The 14753-nt window shown below is 37.5% G+C and overlaps 1 protein-coding gene across 1 annotated transcript in view; it reads left to right on the top strand.

Annotated features, from left to right (window-relative positions):
• LOC131082446 (uncharacterized) overlaps window positions 1–14753 on the top strand; it is a 102912-nt gene that overhangs the window by 4717 nt on the left and 83442 nt on the right. Inside the window, exons 4-6 of the mRNA XM_058022394.1 lie at window positions 1795–1956; window positions 9355–9437; window positions 13351–13490. Coding sequence (XP_057878377.1) covers window positions 1795–1956; window positions 9355–9437; window positions 13351–13490 — 385 coding nt within the window. The remainder of the gene's footprint in view (window positions 1–1794; window positions 1957–9354; window positions 9438–13350; window positions 13491–14753) is intronic.

Raw genomic sequence — 14753 nt, forward strand, 5'->3', positions numbered from 1 at the left:
AGCAGAATTCATTATCAACTGTTGTGTGAAAAGTGGTAACAGCTCTAGTAGAAGGAGCTTAGGTAAGAAAATTTGAGGCAGCTACCAGGAATATTGCCTTAGTAGTCTTGGATCTAAGTAACAAGGGCTTCTAAAAAGTATGACAACTTCAAAACTGTCAGTCTCCATATAGACACTAAATATACAAATCCATCAAGAAAATGTTCTCACAGTGAAATCCAGCAGGACCCCTTTTGACTTTAGCATCCACAGGAAGAGGGGATTCACATGTGCAAAATGTCAGCATAACAGTATTTTTTAGAATTGGCAGCTCTTTCATCCTCAGAATAGTTGATGGACAGCACTCATATATTAGTTCTACAGCCCAAACACTTTTAGGTCAGACACAGGCTGATTTGTAAAGTGTTGCTCCACATTTGTTGGGAACCTTCATCCAAACAGCTGCTTTCTTTTGCAGCTGTGCTGTTGATCTGACCTGACACACAAACACCATTTTGTGCCCATCTGAACTTGTGATCAGATAAAACAAGCAAGTGGAAAGCTAGGGATGATGTTATCCACTGTAGTTTTTAGAACCAAAGGAAAACCTTTCTCATTCCAGTTGACATTCATGCCGCTTTAAGGCTGGCCATTTTGAAGTCCTGAAGCTATGGTCAGCACTGTACCAGCACATACTGACGTGCACTCAAGACCGAAAAAGGGTGCTTATAAGGTAGAAGGTGGAACAGTCCCTGGGGATTAGGATACTGAAGTAGTTATTTTCTATTTTTTAGTGCTAAGCTTCGTGTATTTTTGGTGAACCTAAAGAGTCATGACTGTGCATTTTTTTTTAAGCAGTAATTTTCCCAAGCCCTGGAGTATGAAATCAAGAAAGGAGTTTTACTTAGCTTGACTGTGCTGGGGGAGAGGTGTTATCAGACAAGATGTTGAGGGAAAGTGTTCAAAGGTAGCTAGTTATGGTCCCAGCACGAGGATGATCTTGCTGTAGTAGAAGTGGTAGAGAGTCGCATTAGCATGAATGCACTGCTCCTAGTGTCTGGGCTAGCAGAAATGTTTGTTGCTATTGATTTGCTAGGTAGATTTGTCACACAGAAAGACTTCCTCTACCTCAGCTATTTTGCGTTGGACTAAACACCTACGTGCAGACTTTCTGAGTTTAAAATCTTCTTTCCAGAAAGTCTGCTTGTCCCTTATTCGCCCCTGCTCTACTGTGGGAGCAAAAAGAAAAAAAAATCAGCTGTTTGGGAATGGTTTTAAGGACACTAATTTTTTTTACAATGAACAAATATCTCATTTTTCCCTTGCACTTTATTTTTTCTTTCCCCTTGCAAGTGCGTGTGGCTTTCCCCAAGCAGTGTATGTGGCTCCTGTGCCCTATGCATCAACCAGAAGATAAGTTAGAACCACTGAAATGCCTTTAGTTATTAGACTATGAGCTTATAACAGAAATAAATATTAGAGAGAGAGAGAGAATTTTCAGGCGTACAATTTTTCTGGTTACTGTACAATTTAGTGTGCTTTTTGGTCTATCTTCCTTCTGTCTGTCTTGCTGTTAATAATAAGTTTGGTTTGTACCACTTGGCTTCAGCAGTCCTTGAAACTCGCCAGGGTTGTAAAGCTTTAAACAGTTGCACAGGTCTTTAATTGTAAATTAGTTTTGACAGGACTGCTAAGACAAAGGCCTGGCCCATCCCATCGTGATGCTAGCCGACAACCCCTTACTGCTCCTGGAGCAAGGAAACATGTGGAAGGAATTGTTCTTTTACATTTCACAGCTTGTCATTTCCTCTGCAGGGCAACCTCTGACCTCCCCAAAAGATCCTGACACCCATAAGGGAAGTATTCCCACTGTTGTAAAGGAAGTGGAAAAGCAGTTTAATGCTGCGAAAGGAGGAGAAGCGTGCGTGTCAGAAGAAGCTGTGAGGAAAAGAGAAGAGCATAAAATGCTTCCAGCAGGTTAGGAGTTTTATTGTGTTACTTAATTTACTGAAAGTTTGCAAGTCGATCTGCCTGGCATGTGTGTAAATATCCCCATTTGCCTTCCCCCTCACCCTGTGATATCATCTCATCATTATTTCACTGGGCAAAGGAAGTGATGGAAGAGTTTAAATCAATTGTTAGGGATCAAAAGCAGCTTAGGCAAAAAGGTACAGAAGCAGTGGAGTCCCCTGTCTAAAATATATTTGTAGGCCAAATGTGTTAGTAATTACAAGGTGTGTGTGCAGTGCACTGACAACATTAGATTACAGCTGGTGTTTCCGTGACATTTTTACATCCTTTCATTTTATTTGGTCGTTTATATCCATGGATCACAACATGTTGCTGTTAGGTGCTTGGGAAGTACTTTTTTCTTCCTGCAGCACATTAATAGCAGTATCCTTTGTTAATTGTGCTGAACTAAATTGCATAAAAGTGCCTGTCTGTATTTACATCAGGTAACATTTGCTTCTGGTGCATGGGATTTCTTCCAAAGGCAAAGCCTGGCAAAGTTATTATGGTGGTTTTTTATTCTCTTGATTTTGTTTATTTGTTTATTTTTTATTGGTTGTTTTGGGGATTTTTCATTAGTTTGGTTTTTGTTTTGTTATGAAGTCCCAGGTAAAATGTCTTTATCTGAGAATTGAGTAATATAACCCCTAAGTCCTCTCCTAAACTCAAAGACCACTGTGATGGACAAAGGAGGATTTACCATGGGGCAGGGATTTGAAGGTACCAAGGATATCTGGATATCTACTCCCACTTCATAGCCTAGGCCAGTGCAAGGAGATGAAAGTGCAAGTGGGAATAAGTTAATCACGCCTTTTGGAGGGAGAGGGTGACTTTCCTTCTGTACAAGGAAGCTGTAATAGGTCATGGTTAGACACTGAACTGAATGTTAGGTAAGAGAGAGCTACCTTAGGTCTGACAGCTACCTCTTATCTGTGTAAACAGTATCTTCTTATTGTCTTCAAGTCTGTGGGCTCCCTGAAATAATGCAGTAGAATTTTGGATGAATGTTATTTTGAAGCTAATGCCAACTTCCCTTTCACAGCAACTCATGAAATGTCTTTCAGAAACAATTTCTTTGGAGCCCTCTTTCTCTGTTGACTGTCCAGGAAGGCTAGAACCATGCATCTGCTATTATAGGTGCACATGCTGAGTATCTCATGTTAAGTGGGCACAGATAGAGGTAGGAGCTAGTATGGCATTGCCAAGACAGGATTCGTAAGTGCTGAATATTGACACTGACTATCATAGATGAGTGAGAAGTAGAATATAGAGCTGGTGTCATTTTTCATTAAAAGGGTGTTTGTGACAAAATGTTAAGCATATTACAGAAAAAATTTTAGTATTTCAAGGGTTCCCATTACATGCCCTGATAACATCAACACCTAACATGTCTTTTCTAGATGTTGGTTCTTCTAAGGATATGAACAGAGCCCTGGCTTAAAAATTTTGTTCAACTTCTACATTAGTAGAATCTACTTTGAAATTTATTCTGTTCATTTACCCAACATTAGTTGTGCAAAGCAACTTAAAATACTCAAAATAATTAAAACTTAAGTGGCCTACATGAACAAAAGGGTTTTAAAATAATGCTTAGTGGTGTTTGACATTTGCTTTTGTTTACTTTTAATTTTTTTTCTGATTTCATTTCCTTGCCAACATTTGGATGTTTCCACCTTTAGAGTGTGTCTCAAAACCCAATTTTCAGTTGTGCAGGTTGACAGGTATTCCTTTTCCCCTCTTCCCATCACTAATGTTTATCTAGATCTAAAACTAGCATGTTGAATTTTTATTCAAAATATTTATGTGGAGTTTTGCAGAGACCCAGTGGCAAACAGAGCATTTTAGAACCCACATTTTCAGTTCAAGACAACCTCTTACAAATACCCTGAAACTATGCAGTTATAGAAGTAGCCTGATTTGGAAAGTACTGAATTACCACAATCTTTATCAAGGCAAGGTTCAAAGGGCATAATTTTGCATCATCATCAGATCTGACAAGATATATGAAAGAGATAATACTATAATTGACTGAGGACTAAAAAAAAAGATTAATAAAAAAATTCTGAGTTTACCTGAACTACAAGCTGATGTCCAAAATATACATGCACTTTGAATTAGGTGAAAAGAGTTTTTTGCTTATTTTTATTCATGAGACAACAAAAATTTTCCTTGATGAGCTCAGTTTCTGGTACTGCATCTATTGCAAAATTTTTTAATGAAAAACTTGTTTCAAAAGTCACATCACTAAAGCATTGGTCTTCTGTGATGGAAAATTGTCAGTTATGTCTCCACTAAACTCACTATCCGCACTCAAAATGATGGAAAGAAAAAAAGCTTCATTTTGAAATCCCCAGATGCTTTCTGCAGGATGACATATAAACTAGGATTTGTACTGTACCGCTGTTTAGTTTGAAGCTTCAACAGTGCCTGTATGTTTTCTCCACCAATACTCATCCCAGCAGGCACCTTATCCCCAGCCTTTCTCTCATATGAAGCCTAATTTCTTTTTTCAAAGCCCCCAGTTATGCATGCACCACAATTCAAACCCCTGGAAGCACATTAAATATTTCTCATAAATATTGTTAATCTTGGTCAAACTCTTACAAGCAAGTGGCATTCTGCTCATTTTTGGGGTTTGACAGAACCCCTGTGATTCCTTCAGCTCTCTATTCTATCACCTTTCTAGGACATACCCAGGATAAAGTTTTAGCTCCTATTTTCACATCTTCTACCTCAGAAGGAGTCTTTTGTTTGATGTCTGTCTTCTAAAACAACCTGAGTATTGAAAATAAGATGTTCAATATTGTTCATATTTAAGGTTTCAAATTCAACACCCTCCTGCATTTGTGGAGAAATGTTGGGAAGTGAATTTTGTCCTTTTGTGACATCAAAAGACATTTCTGTCACAACAAAGCTTCAGAATAATGTCTAAGCAAAGATGGCATCAGGCTAACCAAAGGGCTTATTACAGTAGCAGCAGATAACACTCAAAACTGTATTCAGAATTTATTGAAATTTTCCTTCAATATCAAAATACTAAACACAAAACCAGCTTCATTCTAATTTTATCATTGCCTTTGGAGAGGAGGCTTTACATTTGTTAAAATGTGTTTATATAAGTGAGTAATTGTTTCATTAGAGGATTGTATTTATGCTCACAAGCATTTCAGAAACAATTTTATGAAAACCAGTGAATCTTCATTGTAATATTTCCCCTTATACTGCAATGATGCTCTTTCCCTACTGAGGTGCTGTTTGCTTCTACATAAAATTTGTATGCAGATGCAAAAATATTTACCTAAACAAACAAACAAACCCCCAAAAAACCAAAAAACAAACCAAACCAAAACAAAAGACCGATCCAAACCAAGAAAAGACTGTTTTCCCTCATGGGTGCCACTTTAAAGGAAACAAAGTGATATTACAAAATGAAGATTGCTTGGGCCTCATTTTTTAATACAAGTAGGGCCCCAAAGGCAGAGCCTCATATGGTGGAAACTTCTTTCTCTGCTGGTCTTTTCCTTCTCTGAGCAGGACTGCATAAAGGATTGCACTGATTTTTCCAATTAGGATCAAAGTCAGGTTCTGGTTCTGAAATCCTCACAATCCAAACTCTTAAATTTTCCAGCTCTTGCCATGCTACTTGATTTCCCATAGACCAGTGCATTACTAGGAAGGGAGTCTAAATAGGATCTTCATCTTATTTTCTGTCCCTGCTGTGGTGATTTCTTTGTCTTCTGCTCCACTCTTGGATTGTACCACTCTAAACCCCTTTCCTACTGACTTAGAGAGATTGCAGCTATCAGAAGGCACTGCACTTCTCTTCTTTGGCCCCAAATAAATCAGAAGTAGTTCCCATCAAACTTGTGTAAAGTAATTTCCTAGCTGTGCAATTTCCTTTTGCCCATATTTTAAAAAAATCAATTAGACTCCCCATGCCCCCCCATACATTAAATATTTTGCAGCATCAGACCTATATACATTTAGAGTGAAGCTGAGCAAGAGGATATACTTTAAATGTACATATCAGGTATTAATGGGTCAGTTACCAGGGCCAGACTAAACAGCTGGTCTGACATGAAATCTTCAACACAGAGTGGGGTCCCCACTGTTCAGAGGTGTTGCCCCAAACCTTGGTTACATTCTACAGGTTCACTCCTGTTGCACCACAGTACTTGTTACAGAAGACATAACCAAAGATGGTAACTTCCAGGCTGAAGGCAGAGGGTAAAAAAATAAGTTTTATTCTCCAAGGGTTTGGAAGCAGTAAGACACCCTCTAAAGGCTGATTTTAAAGGCCATGCTATTATGCTCTGCTATTGCCCTGAGAAGGCTGCTGTGGAGAAAGAAAGGTAACAGAGTAGCAATAATGCTTTTGTTTCCAACCTCTTACCATGGTATTTTAAAAACTCAGATCCCAGAAGAGCTCAGGGATTTTGTACCAGTAACCCTTTCTTTGTATCCCTTATCAAGCACGATCCGTGTGGTATCTAAACTGTTTGGTTGGGACTCAATATGACCCAAAAATGACAAGGTCTGCAAATAACCTTCATATCACCATGATTTTCCAAATCCAGACATTGGTTTTGTCATGCCCGTTCCACAATGGTGGGAAAAAATGCCACCCTATTTTTCCTATTTGTCTGATATGAATGTAGACATTTAAATTATTCTGCTGGACTTCTTATTAATAGCTGATCACAGATTTCTAACTTTGGGTTAAGAATCTTATTGCCTTTTCCATGCTCTGGTGTAATCATATTTTCCTGCTTTTATGCGTATGTTTCTTGACTTCCAAATAAATCCATTAACAGAGAGCCTACATCTGCCACTGTGGCTTTGTCACAGCTATGATACCTGTCTCTGATCATTCTTTCTTGGTGCTGTTTTCTCCTCCTCAAATTGTTCATTTTTATCATGAATGATATTATGTTCCCCTGTCAGGGAACAAAATGTATTTTGAGTCAATTTACTAAAATAGTCGCTGCTAAGTGTTATATCTGGACAAAGTTGACACCTTTGACATTTTCTAAAATGGCAAAAATAACTGTATTTAAGGTATGATTTATGGGTACTCTATGTCAAAGAAATTTCTATTACAGTTTCTGATGCAGCAGTCCCACCTCTTTCAATGGAGAAATTGCTGATAGTGCAGCTAATTAATGCTTTATTAGGATTCTGTGTTCAATTATAAAAAGTTATAAAAAAGTAAAATGCAATTTAATAATAAAGAATGGTGTGGTTCTCGTTTCTCTCTCAGAACTGCTTTGTTTTTTGCATGTGGAAGAAAATTTCTACACAGCTCAGTTTTATAAGACACATTCCCTTCCCCCCAACCACTAAGCAGGAGCAACTCCTATGATTAAAAAGTAGACTGGAGTCTTTAAATGTCTTTCTGATTGCTGGCCTCTATTAAAAACTTCTTAAAATAATAGATAGGTTTAATTCCTCAAGCCAAAGAAAAATTGTATCATCTTAAGTATTTTCCATATTTATTATATTGATGAGATTTGGCTACTGAGAAAAAAAGGAAGTAAAATCTCTTGTATTGCAAGTTTTAAATGTACCAGGCTAAGGTTTACTTAATTAGAACCTCCAGGCAATAAAGGAGCCCTTTTTTAAATTCTGTGAATCTTAATATGCTAAATAATGCAAAGCTTCAACTCTTCAAGCATGAGACACACATCTGGCAGCTTAACATTTAAATTACAGAAAAAAAACCACTTCAGTAGTAATTTTCATGAAGAAAAGAATGGGAAATGTATTACAACTAAATTTAATTTCTTTTTAGATTTTTCATCCTGTCTAATTGCAGGCATTTCCCATCTCCTCTTTTATTTATTTATTTTCATACAGTTTTTTTCTGTACTTTTTATTGATCTTTAATTTGAGCAGCTTCTTACTGTTACAGCTATTGAAGAATTACATTGTGTTTTTACTTAGCAAAAATTGTTCAGAGAAATCTATGAGGAATTAAAGTAATGAGCTCACTGGTATACAAAGAAAAGAGCATTCAGAGCCTTACAAATAAAATATAAAAAGAGCACGTCATGATTAAATAACAGACTTGAGATCCTTCTCCCTCCCATTTCTTAAATGTAGAATATTATTGTTTTCTTTATTCTTTTTATTGTCCTTTATTTTTTTTTTTTGCCAAGATAATTACTGCTTTATTCATTTGACTCCAAAAACATTGTTAAAGTATTCATCATTTCAGCAAGGCTGTTTGGAAACCCATTTTTGTGCACTGGGGAAAAAAAATGAAGAAGAAAAATTAAACAAAGAAAACCACAAGAACCATCTTTACAAAGGTATATTTATATTTTAATGTGTTTTTATGGGTCCATACAGGTATCCCATACACAAAATATGTAGAGACAGTTTGAACAGGTTATACTGCATGTGTGCACACATGTGACATAGCCAGCAGCAGTATTTTAAGCTGTCTTGCTGATTTCAGTATGCCTCTTCTTTCACCCCAGATGATGTAAATATCTGTAAATTCCTCATTCCTCAACATAGATACTCCTGTACATGAGTCTATACATATGTAGAAAGTAAGAAATATATCCATAGGTGTGTACACAAACACAGACTTAAAACTGTGACATGGTATGTGCATATATTGTGTATCAACCACTGTAACACCTAAGAGCAGATCCTTCCTGTACTATGATTTTAAATAAACTTGACTGTCTTGTACTGTGTGCAACTCAACATATCTTAAAAAGAAAATAATAGAAATAATTGTTAAGTGTGTTTTTGGGTTATTCTCCATATGCTGTACATTAAAACATGTAATACAGACTTTTATTTTTGCCACACCACTGCTTACTATGATGAGGGAGTACATTTTTGTTCATTCCAGGGGTCACTGCTTTTCAGGAGCTTGAGGGATGCGTGACTTGTGTTTTCTAAGAAAAGTTTATTCTAGTACTTCATGTCCCTGTGCCTCATTCATGATCCACAACTATGCCCATATAATAAAATTAACCTCCTTCTGTCTTCTGAAGAACACTTCCCAGGGTGTTTAAAATACCTTCCTGTGTCACTCTTCTTGTGTCTATTATTTCTTTATTTCTAATTTTCCCCCTGTTTTTCATCTAGGCAATTGTTATTTTCAACACCACAGCATCTGAAGTCTTCTCTGCATTTATCATACTAACACTTTCAGAGTGTAGGAGAGAAATAGCCACCTATATGTAACTCAGATGAAGGGGAGAAATGATTGGCCTGAAATTAGTCAGCATCTTGTTGGGAGAGGGACCAAAACCCAGCTGAATTCTTTCCAGAGGTTTACCTTGTCCACAAATATAAAATTAATTTAGAATTGATTTTGTTTGTGTTTTTTTTTTTTCCTTACAGAGGATTACCAAGATTGCTGTGGCAATGCAGACAAGCACTGTGGCTCGTTTTGGCTGAAGGAGGTCCAAGAAGGTCATCACAAGGTGCTGGTTTTGATATGAACATCACCATTTCCCTTAAAGCTCACAGAGAAGCCACTGGAGCTTGTGTCATTTGAGAACGATTTGTGGTCTTGCTTGCTCTGGTTGTTGTGTTTCTTTAATCTATCCCTGTGAATTTTTTAATAGCCACAATAAGGCTTCACATGACCAGGTGTATTGCTGTCTCCTGTATGGTTAATCTCTCTAGCAATGAAACTTCAAAGGAGGAAAGACCACCAAGCAATCAAACAACAGAAGTTTGATCAAGCTGCAGGATGATATAACTTCAGTTATGAGTAAACATGAGATGTGTTTCATATGCATCCATAAACTTAAAGCTCTCGTGTACTTGTGCAGAGGACCACCAGAAAATTTTAGTATCTGTATTTGTAGTATCCTGGCCAAGGACACCGTCAATTTTTCAACAAATACTGTGTCCTCAGTACAAGTAACCATGGAATTTTATCTGCCATATGATAACACTTTCAGGGTGAGATGCTACAGAAACTTTCAGATTTAATGTAGATCCTGAGAAACAAGACACGAAGAAGAGTTTGTATTCCTGAAAATTGCTTCCCTCTGCACTGTATTATTAAATTAGGTATTTTCCAATGATAGTTGCAATTTTTTCTCAGTAAGTGTTACTCCATTTCTATCCTTAAATCAGTATGGCTGCATTGAATGAACTGCAAGAATGAACATTCAAATTAATGATTCTGGTTATTTGTCTCACCCTGTTCTAGATACACTCTGAAGCATTTTTAATCCTTTTAATTGCCCATAACAAAAAATCGCCACAGTACTCAGTACCCAAAAACTTGTGCAGTGTAGCACAAATACTCAATAGCTGGGGATTATAATTACAACTTTCAACTTTAGTAGAGTGATGATCTACAATTGTGAGCAAAACCAGATTGGCCAGCTGGATATTCCCTTGTCTTTCGATGTCTAAGTTTCCATGTGATTTATTTTTCCAGGAAGATAAAGGTAACTTGAAGAAAACAGAGTTTCATGTAAGTTTAGCTGCAGACTGAGATGTGCATGTGTGAGTGTGTTCAGCCTTATATCTAGAGGAGGGATGATTTAAGGAGCGATGGAGTGGGTGTAATGGGCAAAGCAACCCAGCCCAACCCATAGGAGTGGCAGAGTGAAATGCATTTCCTACAATCCCATAATAGCACAATGCCTTTGAACAAAATGCCGTAGTCTTATAGGAACTTCAGTTGTGGGTGGCTCTCAAAGCCACATTAAAGTGACCTGGTTCCAGTGAGGTGCATAAACCCATGGGCAATTCAGCACTGTCTAGCCCCTTTGGTCTCACTGAAATGACTCACAAGCTTACAGTTATTGACATGTTTGAATAGATTCCTGAACTGAGCCTCTTATGGGAATCCTTCTGCACAAAAGAAATGTGAGCATGTGAAATCTCCTTTCAGAGGTTGTGAGAGCCCCTCATTTTTTAATGGAGTGAGTGAATCCTAATGTTCAGAAAGAATCTTGTTTTAGCATGTTCAAGATTTAGGCATTTGGCCTGATTTATATAATTTGGCCCTAATTGTATCTCTGGAAAGTATCTTCTAAAATGACTTTACCTAACAACTGTATATAGGAAATAATGACAAACTAATGCAAAGAACATACTTAAAGAAAAAGACAGAAATTCAAGTTCATGTTTACTCTCCTCAGAAGTCCCTTTTCTTTTTGTAAACAGATATTTTATTTTATTAAAAATTTATTTTTTATTTTTTATTTTTTTTATTTTAAAAATGTTTTATTATTTTTGTATTTATTTTATTTTATATTTACTTTTAATTTCTTAATTATTTTATTTTATTTTATTTTATTTTACTTTATTTTATTTTATTTTGAAAAGGAATGAGAAAGTTCTTCGAATCTGACCTCAACTTTTTGGGGAACATAGATTTCTCTACTTTGCCCTCCCTATCCCAAATTCATCTATGCTAAAGAGTTGCAAAACTCTCCCTCTAAGTGCCTTCTGAGTGATGTGCATTAGCAACAATTGAGCTTTTTTTGCAATGAGTGTGCAAATCACTGCATGTATTCAGATATTGGACAGTAGCAATAAAAGAGAGCATGCTCACAGTCAGTGACTTCTGCGAGAAGTAAAACATATTCTGTGGTTATAATGCCAACCTCATGCAGATGATTGAGTTCCTGCTTTTTGTACCTCAGACAAGAAAACACAATCTCAGAGAAATTAACTCATAATACTCTTTGGTATTTATGTCTTAAATAATGTTGTTACATGTTCTTTGCACAGGAATAGTTTAATGGAGAAAATATCAGTGCAAACAAGGCACCTTGCACACACTATGGATTCTGAAACCTCATCTTCTAGGGAATAAAGCTGGACAGTTGTGGCTGAAATTCAAAATGTGCATGAAATCCATGATTCTGAATCCAAGATTCCGAATACAAATTCACTTTTTAAAGCAAAATAGTTTACAGAGTTAAAAAAACCCCAAAACCAAAAACCAGCAGATCTAAGCAAAAAAACTTTGTACTTTTCATAATTAGCAAAGTGTAAAGTGATGTGACTGCACCAATGCATCCATCCACTTTTCCTCTCTAGACTTGTTCACTAAATGTTAGCAAACCCTTTGCAGAGTTTGGTGTTGTGCCTGGGAAGGTATTAATAGATTTCGCCACGGAAGTCACCTGCAGGTGTTTGTCTGGTAAATTATGACCTCATTGTGTTTCCTGGTGGAAGTGATGTTTGGCTCTCTGTCCAGGGGCAGTAATGCCAAACATCCAGGGAATCTGGTAGTCAGTTCAGAGAGGCGATGTCACTGCTGAATCAGACCCTGTGCATGCAGAGGTGTTATTCCAGGGATAAATCAGGATCCTCTATTTTGTAGCTCATAGAGTAGTTTAAATGAGCATAAGCTGTCACCAGCACTGAAGCATGAGGTGCTGTCCCTCTCCTTTGTGCTGGCAGCTGGGGCACAGTGGCCTGGATCAATATGAGTCCAGCTGAGAGTTAGCCCAGTTAATAAAAAAAAGGGAAAAAAAAAAAAAAAAAAAGAATCCAAACAGTACTAACTCAATTCCTAGGTCAGTTCCTTCCATATGGCTTACTTGCATCCAGATTTTTGCACTGCCAGACTGTGATGTCCAAGACTGGAAAAAGCAAGCAAGTGGAGGAAGAGTGGCTGACTGCTGGTGTCGCCGTGAGCTTGCACCTACTTGAGAGGGTTTGTCACAGCCCCATAGGAGCATAAATCAATTCACAGAAAAATATTCTGTCTGCAGCTCCACACCACACCATTTTAGAGGGTTAAAAATGTCCTTGGATGTGTCCAGAGGAGGGGAAAATTGGGGGCTGGAAGGCATGTCCTGTCAGGAACGGCAGAGGACTTGTCTTGCTTGGAGAAAAGCAGATTCAGGGGAACCTTGTTCTCTTCAGCTTCCTGGGGAGAGAAGGTGGAAAGGGAGGTGCTGAGATCTTCTCGCTCGTATCCAGCGACAGGATATATGTGAATGTTCCAAAGATGCACCAGGGGAGGTTCAGACTGGACAGTAGGAAGCAATTCTTTACTGAGAGGGTGGCCAAAAGCCTGGAACAGGCTTCCTAGAGAGATGGTTGATGCCCCCAGCCTGTCAGTGTTTAAGAGGCATTTGGACAGTGTCCTTAACAGCATGCTGTAACTTTTGGTCAGCCCTGAATTGCACCACAGATGCTTGTTGTAGGTCCCTTCCAATTGAAATAGGCTAGCCTATTCAAAGTGTTTTGAATGCATACTCAAAGCAGCTTTGCCACTGCTGTTTCCCACGTTTGTTATAGAGTGAAAACAGAACTAGAATTCAAAACAGAGAAAGTGGCACCTCTGACTTTGCTAGCTGTGTCCTGCTAATTACCTTAGTATTCTAACTTGTTTCTTATTTTCATATAAAGGTCAGCAGGAATAACTCACCTGACCAATGCTGCGAATTAAAATCAGGTCCAGAGAACAGTGCAAGCCAAGAAGAAGGGAAAACATCTGCAGAGAGCAATTTTTATTTGGAAGAGTTGGAGAAATATACCTTTTCTGTGTGGTAAGTGATCTCAGCATCAAACAGTTTCACAACCCAAAAGTTTGCCTTGTCATATGTGCATTACAGAGGCTTCTACATTTAGATGAAAGCTTTTGGGCTAAAAAAACCCCAAAAAACAAAACACAAAACCCATGGTATTTTCTTGGACTTCTTAGTATTATTTATGATTGAAGTTGAATTAGAAAAATTAGAAGCACTTTTTGTCTGAGAATGCTATTTTGGCATTGCTACATTGTTTTGAGAAGCTGTGTCAGGGGAATAAAGGCAAAAAGATTTTCAGCATAATCTTTTCAGCATTTTAGGAGCAATACCCTACCTTTTTTGGATGTTACTTTAAATATTATTACTGTTTTCTGTTATAAAATGCACATATGGGGAATGACTTAAAATGAACAGATAAATTAAAGTGAAATTAAAAAGACTACATCAAAATGAAATCTTTTCATTTACTTATAATTATATATCCTGGAATATCATCTTCTAGGTAATTGCAAAAGTTGGACAGTTATTGGTAATTAGTAAAAAAACAATGAAGACCCAATCCTTTACTAAATGAAATGATCTGATAATCTTTCATATAGCTCCCTACTGTGCTTTGAACATTCAAAATCCAGCTGTAATGTACATTTCTGGAACCCATCATCTTCTCCAAATCAGCCCCTAGAGTTTCAAATTAAGCATCCAGAAAAGAAACATCAGAGTAGGGTGTATGTCTATGAAAATTTAATTTTAAATCACTTCCCTATCAAAACATGAGACAGGATTATCTCACCGGCAAGCCAAGCAGCCCTCACCATCTCTAGTGCTGTCTATGCCCTGCTCTTGTTTGCCTTGGTGCCTTTAAAATTGGCAGGAAGTCAGGTGAAGACCTTACAGACACAAAGTGCATTTTCACTGTCGTAATCTGAACTCAGCCCTAGAGGTGATTAACCCTGAGTATTAGAGAAGGCATAAATCAGGCAGGAGAATAGCACACACTCATATAATTAGGCTTTCGTAATTCTGCTGGATTAATTATGGTTATTTTGGACAATTAAGGACTCCCCCATCCTGGCCATAATATAAGAATAGATTTTAGAGCAGCAGTGCCCATCCAAACATTCTTGCCAGCTCCCACTGTTTCATTTTACCTACCTCAATTTTCAAATTAAATTAACCAAATTATCATCAATTATCTATCTCAAGTTGCTTGCTTTCTGCAGTGGTGAACTTCACTTTCTCTCTTCCGTGTCTTGCACAGTTACAGTGATAGAATGAATATTT

This window comes from Melospiza georgiana, chromosome 1 (genome assembly GCF_028018845.1).
Source record: "Melospiza georgiana isolate bMelGeo1 chromosome 1, bMelGeo1.pri, whole genome shotgun sequence".
Classification (NCBI taxonomy): Eukaryota; Metazoa; Chordata; class Aves; order Passeriformes; family Passerellidae; genus Melospiza; species Melospiza georgiana.